We start from the raw sequence: 13,886 nt of genomic DNA, 5'->3' as shown, positions 1-13,886 counted from the left end.
CCCCCCTTTATCGAAAGGGATGATATAAGGGGGAAAGGAATGAGTGGCTAGAGTAAATAGTAAAGAGCGTAAAGCCATAAATATACGGCACAAGTGAGCGGAACGCCATGTGAGTGAGGGTTGATCAGACCCAGAGAAGGCTTTTGGATATTGTTAAGGAGAGGAAGGGGGATTTTAAGTGGACCCTGAAAGTTTTTCTCCCATCGTGCAGATGGTTGATCCTTTTAGGGGAGACTTTTCTTTAGCTGGTGTAGAAAAAAAGTCTCAAGGGTTATTAAGTAGTTATTGACACCTGTTGAAAGGAATGTCGGGTGTCTGGATTTGGTTGATGCATTGCAGATGGGTAGGTATGGACGTTGAGACTTTTTTTTTTCTTCTCTTTAACCCCCTGTTCCTTGGATCCGGTTCCGAGTCCGAAACAAGTATTTTGTCGATGACAACTTTTAGGATATCGATGTGGAAAGGAAAAGAAACTAAGAAAAAAAGGTTGGAGTTGACTCCAAGCAGAGTCCTGGTACTAATCAATCCTCCCATTCCACACTACCCTCCATACCCAGCGCAAGAAGTAACAAGGGTATTGTGGATGAAGGTGCTAGATCGGCCTGCTGCCACTTGGTCGAGTGGCACCTTTAGCTACAAAGAAGACAAAATATGAAAAGTCAGCATCTAGCTTTTATACACCCCCCGCATTAAGCGACATAGCAATACCATGGACCATGGACCCCCCCGACTCACTTCTGCTTTCCATAGTCATCATCATCATAGTCATGACCATCGTAGTCGTGATCATCGTAGTCATCATCGTGGTGATGATGGTGGTGACCACCGTGGTGGTGACCCCAATGGGCGGTGACGGTGACGGTGGGGATGGGGGTCTCCGACACGGTCTGGGTGGAGGTGACGGTGACGGTGGTGGTCTCCGGGGTGGCGGTGGCAAAGACCGTGGTGGAGACGGCGATGACCTGGTTGGCGGCAGTGGCCGTGGTCGAGATGGTCGCGATGGCAGTGGCAGTCACGGGCGTGGCCTGCGCGTTGTTCTGTCTGGCCGTGATGATGGGCTTGGAGACCTTGTGCTGGGGCGAGGCCGCTACGAGGCTCGCGGCGGCCAGGGCGAGGATGGCTGTAGTCTTCATTGTGAAGGTGATTTGGAGGGGAGAAGTTGTAAAGAGTGGGGGAAAGCTCCAAAAAGAAACGACCGTCTTGACTGTTAATGCTGCAATGAAGATTGCCTTATGGTAAGGGATCACAGAAGACCATTCCTTTAGGATCCAAGGAGATCTTGCCCTGCTCTTATAGCCGTCCATACCGGCAGGCTAGCCATCAAGAAGCTGCTGTCGACACATGCCCTCACATTGTTTCCAGTGCCACCATGATCAGTTCTTTAAACTAACTGCAGGATATAACGCTAGTTTCTGCAGCCTCAAAGTAGATTAAGTAGACGACACTTCTCTAGCACTTCCCTAGGTTAATTGCAAATATTGTTGGTAACCCCTGAAGGGTGCGGCATATTGCTATAATCAAGGCCGGGCTCAACAATAGCTCTCAAGCTGCCAGCCTTATAACCTTTAAGGTGTAATTAAAGCTCCAATGGCACGCTTGTGGCGGCAGCCGTCTATATAGACAGGTGAAAATTCTTCACCTAGAGTATTCTCTCGTCATTCTATGAGGAAAAAACAAGATGGATTGAGTGCGTTGAATGACCTAGAACAGAGCAGGCACTGCTCAAGCTCAAAGCCAAACGCGCAAAGTGCTTGATAAACTCAACTAAATCAGGCTATTCCACCATTGCTACTGATCAGACGGGGTCCGACCGCAGCCATGCGCTGTGAGAACCTCGACTTTCTGTGAGCTCACTTGGGCGTGAGTGGGCGTTTATGGTTCGAAGTCATAGAATTAGCAGCACCAAATCCCTCCATCCTCAACAAAATGCCCGCCCCGACACAAAAATTGGTGATCGGCGATCCAGTTGTCATCCTCCATCATTGATCCTCCGGCGGCCCAGAAAACAAGCCAACCCTCATGCGGTGGCTCTGTATACGAAATTTCAAGTTAGCCAATGCCAAGAAACTCCCCGTGGCGCAAATACAACCACAGATGAGGCATCCGCTTCGACCGGACAGAAATACGGATAGGGAATCACTGATATCATGCTTACAAAAGGCAGCTTTGGAATGACGACACCCAACACGGCCAGGAAGTTGATGGTGAAGTACGTCAAATCGTAATGGGTGTAATGTGTGCTCAGCAGGAAAAGCACAATAGGTACACTGAGTAGGAACTTTTTGGCAGGAGTGTACTGTGCGCCATCGTCTATCTGCTCCCACATGTTGAGGTTGTCGTATGCGCCGGCGTTGAATTCAAAAGGGACGCCCCTGACGTAATGAAACATGATATAGGAGCCTAACATATACGAAATGTTGACCAGAGTCCATGAAGTCTCTTGTGACACGCCGGGAATCACATCGTAGAGAATCTTGAGGGCAATGATGAGGACAATGTGGATGCCCCAAGCGCCTAGAGGGAGCACAGAAAACACGTTAGCTTCGGTTTAGAATTTATCACGCCATACCAAGCTCCAGCCAGCCAAGCCATCAACTCCAAGGTTCAGCCCACGCGACGCTTCACAAACCTCATCGCAAACGAAGAAGGGCTTCGGTGAGGTGAAATTAGGCGAGTTGCCTATGCAGAAACGAAGCGGAACCAAATAGAAAAGCTCACCCTTGGCGTTCACCCAGTTCGCATTCAGGTTGGGCAGCGCGGACTGGTCGCTAAGCTGATCGATGGGCTCTTGCGGCTCATGATAGACTTGGAGGATGCTGCTAGACCTCCTCCGGCGGCCAGTCTTGTTATCGGTAACCATCGGATTCGTACTGTACGCACCACCTCGGCGGGGGACGTTGGTGCCCGCGTCGTACGAGACGATCCGAGGGATGAGGATCGGGGAAGACAGCTTGACGGTGTGGCGGCGGGAAGCCGTCTAACAAGGTGGAGTGAGCAGGTGGATGATCTCGAACTTGTCGAGATCCTGGGGTTTGGCTTTGTGTTTCCTCGTGCCGTCAAGGTGAGTGCTATGCGTGTGTGTATGTGTTTCGCCCCTTATTGTCGCAGCTGAGAAGCTTGTGACAAAGGCAGAATATGACTTTTTGCGCTGCAGCCAGGCAAAGCCAGAAAAAGTCAAAATCCAGACGAGGCTGGAGGCAAAAACAAGCAGCGTATGTGTTTTTGGCGATATCAAATCGACTTTGTATATTAAGGAAGGACCTCGACGGCTAGCGCTTTCGTGTGGGTGCGCAAAAGGTGGTTGAGCAAAAGGTTGCGAAAGGAGGCAGACAAACAAAGCCGAGATGGGAAGCGTTGGACGGGAAAGAACGTGGCGCGGGGGGATCGCGGGCGAGTGGTAGAGACTGTAGGGTGGTTGAAGTTTGAAAGTTAGTTTACTTGTGCTTTTTGTTGATTTTCTAGGTTGTCCTTGGGACAGATACAGATGACGTTTGGCAGCAGCAGCTAGAAACTCAGCCAATGTGACCTCTTTTTGAGGGTTCAACGATGCATGGGAAACATGGGATGTATGGGATGTGAAGGAACAAGCACCTAAGATGGTCCACCGCCTAATACTAAATCAATAGGTTGGTAGGTACCTTGTGTGTAGCTTACTTACTTATTATTTCTACTGTAGTTGTGTAGATTGCACTGATCAAATAAATGATTGCAAGACACTTCGGTGCGTGCTTGTCGTAAATAGAGTGTTGAGCGTCCGTTGTTGTTGTTATTGTTGTTGTTGTAGCTTGTTTGGTCCGGGGCCAACTGACTGTGTCTCTCCTCGATTCAAAACCCACTACACATGTAACCTTTTGTCGTGCACATTCAAAGGGTCGTCCCCTTCCAGCTCCTTTCCAAAGCCTACCTCCTTAGGTTAGGTACTGTTGGGGCCTGCAACCGAACCAGTGGATACCCCTCCTTGGCTTGGGTGCTCTAAATGATGAAATTCTCCACAACCCCAGCTGTCGATCCAATCAAATTCCGAATGATGATGGGGCGATATTGAAATTGGATTGTCGATGCAGCGAATTCCCACGCAATCGACACGTCGCGCAATGCCGGAAGAGACAGAAGAAAAAAAGAAGAAGAAAAAATCCACTGGCCAACTAAATCCCCTTAACAGTGGTTCTCAAAAAAATCCCTGGCTTGCTGATACAAAAAAAAAAAAAAACCCAGTGGTACCTTGCCATTTCGCGAGACCTATAATACGAGCCTGACCAGGAAGTCTCCCCCATTTTTGTTTGCTCCTGTGGGCAAACGGGACAGTGTGCTCCGGTTTTGTGTCAGCTGTTTTTGTTTTGTTCAAGGGAGCAACACAAAAAAAAAAAAACAGTGCATCGTCATCTACTTTATTTTCTTTTTTTTCGAATACGTTATACGCTCTTGTTTCTATTTTTTACTTTGGCTTGGCTTGGCGCGGCGCGTGCACGCAAAACCTTTAGCTCCAAATCGCATGCCAAAGCGCGTCTTGACCATAACCGCAATTCCCCTTTGGTGATATCGGGAATATTTTCGGCACAACCTTGGCTGCGTTGCGTTGCCTGCAGTGATGGCCGAACACGCCCAGGACTCGACCATGCCCACGAGCATCCAACCAGAGCCTCCAATCCAAGACCAGGTACAACCTGAGGTTACTCCTGCATCAGCTGGACAGAAGCGCTCCCTTGATGAGGCTTCTGAAGATGAACCTATGATGGATCAACAAAATGCACCCGCGTCTTCAAGTCATGCATCACCAGCTCAAAAGAAAATAAGGCTGAGCGACCCGGGAATTGGCGATTCTGGGGATGAGAATGAGGATGCCATACCTGCATCGCCCGGCTCACCTGACCCTGAGCCAACCGAAACATCCAATAAGGATATCGGCGGTGATAATGATGATGATGATGATGATGATGACGAGGACGAGGACGATGATGAGGATGCTAATGATGAGGATGATAAAGAGGGCAAGGTCGAAGAACCTACACAGGACGACGATGAAGCAGAAATCACTGCTGGCCCCCGCGATTGGAACAGCGCCTCTCACAAAGTTGTCAGGACCTCGTTTGGGGCCGCATTGCCAATCCTCAAAACACGCGGTGTCTTGAACCGTAAACCCGCAGGCTCAGCGGATACAAAGAGCCCAAAAGACGCCGAGACCAAGACCGATGCTGCTTCAAATGACAAGGCGGGCGTCGAGTCTACCGCTATCAGTGGTGATCCTGGGACTACCGGCAAATCCAGGTCTAGGTCAAAGTCCAAGTCTAGGTCTAGGTCTGGCAGTGAGGCGCCGGACCGATCCACAATGCGCCGCAAAAGCATTGATTGGAAGCTGCCGGAACTTCAGTTGGACGTCAAGGGCGGCCGAAAGAAGCAGTTCCTTGCCTGGTGCGAAGAGTTCTGCTCAGATAATGCCCCGAACGTGGCAAAGGTGGATGCTAGGCTGCTGCGCCGCGGTTACCTGATCCGTCTGGAAGCTACTTCGATACCTGAGCAGGTTCGTAAGGAAAGCAAGAAGGCCGCCAGGAATACGGATTCCTCGCAGATGGACAAGATAATCTCTCGCTTTGTTGGTAATGGCAAGGAATCCTCTGATCTGTCCGAGGGAGAGATAATGTCTGAATCGGAACCAGAAGATAAGCCAGAGAACAAGCCGTCCAACCTCGTAGAAAAACAGCTCCAACAACTACCAGGATCTGGCGGGAGTGGCAAAATACAACTATCTCGGGAGGAAGAGCTTGAGCAGCTCCGCCTCTACTTCCCCCGTGCATCTCAGACGAATTTCTGCGTCATCTGCGCCAAAAACGGTCACCGTGCAAACGACTGCCCGCCCCCGACGTGCAGACACTGTCAGGACCAAGGCGGCCACACCTCGGCCCAGTGCCCGACGAGGGTACGCTGTACCAAGTGTCAACGCCTAGGCCATATCAAAAAGTCCTGCCTCGAGAAGCTCGCCTCGGCCCCCGGCGAGGCAGAGCTGGAGTGTGCCGTCTGCTGCGCCACCGACCACCTCGAGGACGACTGCGAATCCCTGTGGTGTACTTACTACCCGGACCCGGAGAACATCATCAAGGTCCAGTCCATCCCGGCCTTTTGCTACTCGTGCGGCGCAGACAACCACTTTGGCGGCGACTGCGGGCTATACAACAACATCTCGACCCACTCCAAGGACGACACCTGGACCGTCGCGCACCGTGATCTGTACGTCGACCCGGACACCGATGTCCTGGCCGTGTCCTGGGTCCCTCCACCACCTCCCGACCCCGAAAGGCCCGACTTTGGCGGCAGGAGCATCGTGCCGCAGCGGAACCACGTCTACTTTGAGAGCGACGACGAGGAGGAGGGCGAGTTCATCCAACCCCCCGTCCGGAACCGTGCACCGCCTCCCGGCCGCCAGCAGATCAGGATCAACGGCCAGGCCGGCACGTCAGCTGCCAACGGGACGGGTAGCGGCGCCAGACAACGTGACTCTAGGAACCAGAGGAGGAACGAAAGTGGTGGCGGCGGAGGACGAAGCGGTCGGAACCCGCCCCTCCCTCCCGGACCGCCACCGTCTTCTTTACCAGCCAGGCCGCCCGGAGGGTCGTCGGGTGGGAGTAGCTCCCGAGGCGGCGGCGCCGGGGGCGGACGGAGGGGCAGGGGAGGGTTCAGCCGGGTGAGGGGTGGTCATAGATAGGTTAGAGAAAACAAAAATGAAGGGCTCGATCTTTTATGGACGATCATGTTGTTACAATGCGGCGTCATAGTGACATATGCATTCAAATAAGAGTCGACGTAACTTGGAAACAATGAGTACCTAGTTAATTAAGAGCTCTGCTGCAAAGTTCTACTACGCATTACTAACCTGGCATTTTAATCTCCAAATCGTCCAACTGATGAAGGAAAGCGATAACGAGGGGGGAAATACATATCGGGAAGATGTGCCAACAAGTAGACCATGTGCCGGAGAAATCCATTGTTACAACTCGTTGATCACCTCATCTCACATCCTTCCAATCCTGGCTTTGACAGCCTGGAAATTGTAGAAGACTGGTACATACTATCAGGAGAAAACATGGCCAGGTATCAGCCGTCAATCGAAATCTAGAATATAAAATATCTATGGAAGGGTTCCTGTGAGTCCAGTCTTGGCTGAAACGGGTATAAATTGACAAACCTCCGGTTTTCTATGCCTAGATAGTTGAAAGAAGAATAAAAAGAAAAAGAAAAAAAAAAAGACAGCTTGTGGTACAAGAACGATCGATGTCTTTCATGTCGTCATTCTGCTTGGCCCACCGAGATGATCCGGGGGAAAATCCAACTACAAGAAGGGTATATAAATTAAAGTGACAAAGGAAATATAAAAAATCTTTGTATGTGGTCATGGTGTCCTCGAAAGAAACACGCACGCCTCATCCATCCTTCCGAGCTGGTATGATTATAGTGCAGATGACAAAGAACCACCTGAAAGAAAGAACAGAAGAAAAAAAAGCAACGATATACCATCCTAAAGTCATAAGCCTCATTAGTCTAAGAGTAGGGGTTTTTTTATCTTGCCACATAAGCAAAAAAAAAGGGAATATAATATCACGAGGCCCTCAACGACCACCACCATGAGAAAAGTCGTCGCCCTCATCCTCCCTGTTCGGGTCTCGAACGTGACGGGGTAACGGGCTTGCCGCCCCGCTGGCGCTGGCGCTTGAAGCAACGTAGCTCTGGTCAATTCTAAAGATCCAGTCCAGCTTGTCGCGCTCGCTGCGAGCTGCAAAAAGCCATGTGTTGTCCGTTCCGTAGATGGCAAACACGCCGGCTTGGAGCCGTTCGCTGAGTCCAGCGAGGCCTCCACCGTTGCCATTTGTCCGCGATCCCCCGCTGAAGCCCGTCCAGATCGACGAGATCAAGCGGCCCGATGATGTCCGCCGATGTGCGGACGTCTGACGAGGCCTGGGGGCCGGAGAAGGAATCTCGTCGTGCGCCTGTTCCGGCGACTGCGGCTGTCCATCGTCACTGGGATCGTAACCGTGCCCGCCCGCTTCCATGAGCCCCAGGATACCAGGCGAGCTGTCGACCCTCGAGTTCCGAAGACTGACAATGCCAACCTCTTCACCATCCGTCACGCTGTGTATATGTAGATAAGGCCGGCGAAGCTCAACAAAACGTTTGATCCAACGTGTTGAGTCACTGCTTGGCACAAGCAGATAACCCCCTTTCATGAGCTTTGGGTTACGGGTCGCCTTGACGATCGTCGTAATCAAGCGCGGCGCCTCCTCTGGGGCTTCCGTCACCCCGTTTGCTGGAGGCGAGGTATTGAGCGGGCTGAGGATAGCTTGCAGTGGATCCGGGTGCGGCTTCAGCAATTCAAAGCACTTTGTTAAAAGGGCTGATTCGCGCTCGTCATACTCGGGTTTCGCGGTGGCCAAATCGGATATGGTAAGCGTAGCGTCTTCGGGCTCGGGCTCGGCCTCTGTCCCGGCATCCCCTGCTTCCTCTTCGCTACCGGCATCTGTTGGCGTCTTGGGCTCAGCCTCGCCATTGGTGTCGGCGGGGGGTGAGAGAACCTGAGAAACATCCGGCGTGTCCTGAAGCAGCTCATTGATAGATTCGATATCATCAGGGAGCTTTGGTGGTGGAATGTCTTCGTCGAGAGCATCGTCGTCCGCAAGTGGCTGTACCCTGGGCAGGGGGTATCCAATCTTCCTGACGAAGTTCTGCACAGCCCCGACCTCTGCAATCCGTCTGCGCTTCTTCTTGGAAGCTATGAAATCACTGATGAGCGAAACGCCGCGCGGGGTCCAGCTTGTCAGGGTCTCCTCGCCCTTGACGTAATCATGCTGGCTGTTGAGCCGCCAAATATCCCCCACACGCTTGATAGGCGCAGGCCGCATGGACATGGTGAAGATTCCCGTCGTCGACTTGACGATTCGAACACTCTGCCACAATGATGACAGTAGCGACGACTGACGCACAAAGTTGCGCGACATTATCTGGCAAAAGACGTTCATAGAGAACTTCATTGGCTCGGCCAACTTTTCCGATGCGACCTCCCACGAGATGCTCATCTGAACCTTGTACTTGTCTGCAGTGACGCGGTCGAGCAGCAGCGAGCCGTGCAGCGATGAGTCCCATTGGCCAATCATGGTCACACTGCGGGTGCCATTTGCGTTGTGGCGGAAGACGGGCTTAGACGCAAGCTTCATTGGGATGTCTGGTGTGATGTTGCCCATGTCAGGCGTCTTGCCAGTATGATCGACGAGCTGGATCTTGCCAACTCTAACAGACGTAACATCGTCCCAGGGAAGGGCATCCCCAGAGCTGTGGCTCAGGTTGATCGCAATGCGCCTTTGCAGACCCTGGTGAAGCTGGAACGTCCCCGCATCGAGTTCGCTCGTCTGAGTGACCTCGACGGGAACGTACTCGCCGTTCTCATCCATTTCCATAATCTGAACTCTCGCAAGCAGATCGTGCTTTTCTTCTGTGTAAAAGTGGCTCTCGGATATCCTAGCCGCTTTTTGTTTCCCCCTGGACACTGGAACCGCATCCCTCATGTCGTCCCAGCTAAGAAGCTTGTCGAGATGCATGGTCGAAACCTTGGCGAAGATGGCTATCCGGAGGCTGATGCCCTGTGATCCAAACAAAGGCACGCTCATGCTATGAACACTCTCAAATCTGATGGGGCCCTCGTCAAAGTCGCTGATCATCTGCGTCGTCGTGACGCCATCTTCTTCCGACACGCCCGGAATGAAGAGCTGGGCATGCACTTCTGTGCCCTCGCGCTCGGCGAAACCGACCATCTCGCTCATGACCACGTTGAACTTGAGGGTGTTGGACGGCGCCCTAGCGCTCGAAGGCTCCAATGAGAGCTTGATGATACCGATGACGTGAGATGTGTGCGGCGACAGGACATCCAGGGTGAAGTCTTGAACGCGGCTCTCAAACACGGCGCGCAGAGGCACATCTGTCTCACCGACCAGGGTATACTGGGGCATGCAATTCTCAACAAAGGGGTTATCAAAGCTGAGGTGCTGTGAGTACTCGGGCTCGTCGAGGTATTGATACATCTGCCGCATCTGTCGCACGCGATCATGAAGCTTTTCCAAGCTCCAAAGCCGAACAGAGCTATCTCTGTAATCGATGACTCGAACACCAATGCACGGCTTGGGCGCCTCTTCAAGCGCAACATCGTCACCCTCACCCGGCAGGCCATTGAGAACCATGTCGTACGACGAGCACAGAACATGGCCGACATCCACAACTGTGAATTGGAAGGAAACGTGTTCTTCCAGTTCCTGGCTCATCACCTGCGCTTCCTTCAAGATGGATGCGTTTTGCAGCAGAGTCTCGGCCATGTGAACATATCGCCGGTTCTTCCAGTGCTTCACCACGTCCTTTGCACACTTTATCTCGGCTTCGGATAGCTTGGGATTCGCCTTTGGTCGCTTCAGCGGGTCTAGCCTTTCAATCTTGTCCTCAAAAGTCTTGCGCTGAACCTCGAGCTGTTTCTGCATTTCTGCCTTGAGCGACACAAGCTCATCCTCCATCCGTGCCTTCTCCTTCCTGATCTCCTCGACCTCAACATTTGCCGCCTCGGCGGTTTTGAGCTGGCCCTGGAATTCCTCTTTTCGCTTCTCTAGCTGCGACTGCATCTCCTCCCGAGTTTCGCGCAGCTTGTCGTCCCCATCACCTTGCCTGGGGGTCGAGGGAATCGTCAGGGCCGTGTCAAGTGAGAAGTTGTCGATAGTGCCAGTCGAAAGATACTTTTCGCGCACGGGGTACGAAGACATGGACTCTGTCTCATCTTCTCCATCACGACCATTTACTCGTTCTTCTCGTTCCTTGAGGAGCTTTTCAAACAACCCATTCAGCTCCTCGTCGGTCAGATTTGTAATGTTTTGGTCGGAGCCAAGAATAGCCGGCGCTGCCTCTCGCCGCGCAAAAGACCAATCCGTCTCCCGCCCATCCCGCTGAAACGGCCCCGGCGAGTCGGGCCGGCTGTCAGCCCCAAATTCAGACCCTGCCTTGCTAACGCTCCTGGCATGTCCATATTTGGCTGACATGGGTGATGTGACCTTGTCAAGATTTTGCAGCTGGCTGGCAGTGAGTGACTGCCGTAGGAGACTCTGTTCCGTTCGCTCCGCTCTTGCCTCCATGGGGTGGTTGAATCTAAAGATGTGAAAGTCACCAAGAATCACTCGGTATCCGGAATGCAGCTGCTTGGGCTCGGCGATGCGTTTGCCATTAACCATGACGGCTGCTCCGGGTTGCGGTATCAGAGTAACGGTTCCATCCTGCGCATTGTCGAAAATGCAGTGTTCATGCAAAATGCCAGAGCCATTCAGGCGGATGTTTGCCTGGTGTTCTCCATTCGACTCGACGTTTCCGACAATTGTTGTTCCGGGTTTGAGGTTGTAAACAAGACATTCAGCCAATAGCGGGTCGTCCGACAGGTTGACCAAATGCGGAATCTTCTTGGGTGTGCTCAATCCAATGAAACCCTTTTCGATGCTGATTCCCAATTCTTCCAACGCAGCCTCACGTTCTTTGTGAATCTCCTCAGTTTTCTGCAATTTTTCTTCCCAAGTCTGGTTGAGGTCCGTCAACAGCTTCTCGCTTTGACTCAACTGTTCGGCAATTTCAGCTTTGGAAACCTTTTTGACCGTTCCGTCCGCTGCTGTGATGCTGACGATCTGCTGTTCCAAAGGTGTACCCTCGGCGTATATCTCGTCCGGAGGTACGGCCGAGCCGTTTCCACCACCACCGCCGCCACCCCCTCCTCCGAGCTTGGTCTTGAGCATGGCCAACTCCTCCTTTAGTTCTCTGATCATGCGTGCATTGGCGTCTTCGTTGACAACCGCGTGGTTCTTGATACGTTTAGCCGAGTCGGCGTACCGAAGTGTACTGAGCGTCTCGTCAAAGTTGATGTCTGCTGGACTGATGGCTGCTATCATGGCGGTCATACTGTTTCCTCCTAGCGAGTCCTTCAGTAGCCATGTGAGCACTGAATCACGATATGGCACCTGGCCAGTGGCACCACCCTTCTTCTTCTTGCCGGTCGACAGGTCGGCTAACGCTGCAATAACACGTCCCAGTGTAGAGAGTGATCGGTTGATTTCAGCACCTTCCTTGAGACGTGCGCCGGTAGCCCCCGTGGATGTTGCCCTCTCGGAACCTGCCAAATCCACCAGGCTAATCTTTGCAACTTTTTCCATTGCCATTTTGGTCTCGACATCAAACTTCTTCTGGGTCAGCATCAGGGTGAACACTGCGTGACTTCGACTTGATGTTTCGTTCATGTTGGTGGCAGCGACCGTTCTTGCTTTATTTCCTTCGTCCATAAGATGCTCAATCTCCTGGAAACTGCTGACGGCCAGCTTGGCCAAGTCTTCGACGTAGGGTCCTGTCGACGGGTGCTCTCGGACCTTGAGGTTGCCCTTGGTGCTCGGGTTGAGCAGATCGCGAACGCGCTCGTTGTAGATTTCGAGATATGAGACCTCGACAGTGCACTTGAGGTTTGAGTCTGCCTGCATCTTGTTGATCCGTTCAAACATGTCCTGGCAAATCATGGGAATGATACCATGCTCTTTTCCATACCCCATCATGGAGTAGGACTTTCCAGAACCTGTTTGACCGTATGCGAAAATACAGTTGTTGTATCCCTGGAATGCATTATCCAGTAGCGGTATTCCCAAGTCTGTATGTAGATTTGACTGGCCGGCATAGTTCGGTGCTTCCTTGTCGAAAGACCAATATGATCTGTCAAAGGCGAAGACCTTTTGTCCCTGGTCCTTTTTGTTTGCGCCTTCTGGTGCCGTAAGAACGGTCTGGTTGTCTCGCATTTCGACGATACATTTTGCTCCGCGATCCTTTTCTACAAGAGTCCATAGCTGTGAGCTTTTCTCGCGCTTTCATAATCGGGCACGCAGGCACACGTCCTCCATGGCAACAACAAATAACCTACCTCGGGAGTTGAACGGCCGACACCGAACAACCACCTTGATATTTCCACCCGCCATCTTGTCGGTTTATGAGGGGGCTCCGCCAGCGGCGAGGTCGGCGTGCCCCTTTTTCGAACGTCGTCGCGAGCGGTCTGCGAACTTGGAGCTAGATCGTTTTTTCAAGGGGGGGTTATTGGCGTGGTTGGTCGAGAATAGTCAAAATAGAAGCGCGCGTGTCTTCCCAGCACTGCACTTGTTCGTAATCGCAAAGGAGCATCCTCCGCGTGGGGTAAATTGTCTTAACGGTCGGACGCGGAGTTGTCGAGCGAGGGAGTGGTTGAGAGACGGTTTAGCGACAGACTACTCTGACCAACGTGGTGGTGGACTTTTCGAGTTTAGTTGAGTGGAGACATTCGAGTCTGGGGCCTGTTCAACTCTTTGAGACAAATACCTAATCAACCGAACTGAATAAATCTTTGTCGTCGGGCCGATGAGGGACATGGGAACATCGTCTGTTCCAAAATGCACTGAGCAAGAATTCAAAAATCGAACGAAAAAGAAAAAAAATCAATCAAACGCCTGCAGTCAATTTCCTGAATGAATCTGCAAGTCATGCCTGACCGCAGTAAGTTGCATGTCTATATTGACTAAGTAAATCCGTGTCAACAAACCTACTTCCCAGTCCGACGCGGACGCGAAGCTCCTTCTCATTGGCTGGCAGTTTGTTCGTCATAGGGAGGAAATTAAGGTTCATTCACGTGTCAGCCCGTACAGGTTGAGACCCTGGCGCCACAGCAATGCCAGATCTATCATCTGCACCAGGTTTGCATGTCTAAGGTATGCCAAAGACTACTTTTTACGTTAAAACAATGTTTTGAAATACATCCTATCCGGCCTCAACTTCGGACGGGCTTTAGAATTCTGTACGGAAAGGTTCGGGGAAAAGGCTCGGGA

At 52.0% G+C, this 13,886-nt stretch overlaps 4 protein-coding genes across 4 annotated transcripts; 1 reads left to right on the top strand and 3 right to left on the bottom strand.

The window, feature by feature from the left end:
- Positions 1 to 521: 521 nt before the first annotated feature.
- PgNI_06217 (uncharacterized protein) lies at positions 522 to 1,133 on the bottom strand (the record flags this gene model as incomplete). Its single annotated transcript, XM_031126243.1, has 2 exons — positions 522 to 627; positions 736 to 1,133. The coding sequence occupies 2 exons, from the start codon at positions 1,131 to 1,133 to the stop codon at positions 522 to 524; spliced, it is 504 nt and encodes a 167-aa protein (XP_030982456.1).
- Positions 1,134 to 1,605: 472 nt separating this feature from the next.
- On the bottom strand, positions 1,606 to 3,775 carry PgNI_06216 (uncharacterized protein). The gene is made up of 4 exons (XM_031126242.1): positions 3,659 to 3,775; positions 2,719 to 3,404; positions 2,156 to 2,514; positions 1,606 to 2,030 (listed from the first exon to the last, which is right to left on the bottom strand). Exons 2-4 carry the CDS (start codon positions 2,858 to 2,860, stop codon positions 1,980 to 1,982), a joined length of 552 nt encoding a protein of 183 aa, XP_030982455.1. The 5' UTR covers positions 2,861 to 3,404; positions 3,659 to 3,775; the 3' UTR covers positions 1,606 to 1,979.
- An 813-nt stretch (positions 3,776 to 4,588) lies between these two features.
- Positions 4,589 to 6,697, top strand: PgNI_06215 (uncharacterized protein; the record flags this gene model as incomplete). Its single annotated transcript, XM_031126241.1, has 1 exon — positions 4,589 to 6,697. The coding sequence occupies one exon, from the start codon at positions 4,589 to 4,591 to the stop codon at positions 6,695 to 6,697; it is 2,109 nt and encodes a 702-aa protein (XP_030982454.1).
- A 901-nt stretch (positions 6,698 to 7,598) lies between these two features.
- On the bottom strand, positions 7,599 to 13,047 carry PgNI_06214 (uncharacterized protein; the record flags this gene model as incomplete). Its single annotated transcript, XM_031126240.1, has 2 exons — positions 12,956 to 13,047; positions 7,599 to 12,865 (listed from the first exon to the last, which is right to left on the bottom strand). The coding sequence occupies exons 1-2, from the start codon at positions 13,008 to 13,010 to the stop codon at positions 7,599 to 7,601; spliced, it is 5,322 nt and encodes a 1,773-aa protein (XP_030982453.1). The 5' UTR covers positions 13,011 to 13,047.
- Positions 13,048 to 13,886: the final 839 nt, after the last annotated feature.

Source organism: Pyricularia grisea, chromosome I, assembly GCF_004355905.1.
Source record: "Pyricularia grisea strain NI907 chromosome I, whole genome shotgun sequence".
In the NCBI taxonomy this organism is placed as follows: domain Eukaryota; kingdom Fungi; phylum Ascomycota; class Sordariomycetes; order Magnaporthales; family Pyriculariaceae; genus Pyricularia; species Pyricularia grisea.
This window is presented reverse-complemented; position numbering and strand designations above follow the sequence as displayed.

What these genes read in the sequence shown, in the direction of transcription:
- PgNI_06216 (XM_031126242.1), bottom strand. Translation starts at nt 2,860, where the DNA reads ATGGTTACCGATAACAAGACTGGCCGCCGGAGGAGGTCTAGCAGCATC. An exon ending in GAACTGGGTGAACGCCAAGG is followed by an intron (nt 2,515 to 2,718) that starts GTGAGCTTTTCT and finishes TGCTCCCTCTAG; the next exon opens with GCGCTTGGGGCATCCACATT. An exon ending in TCATTCCAAAGCTGCCTTTT is followed by an intron (nt 2,031 to 2,155) that starts GTAAGCATGATA and finishes TTTCGTATACAG; the next exon opens with AGCCACCGCATGAGGGTTGG.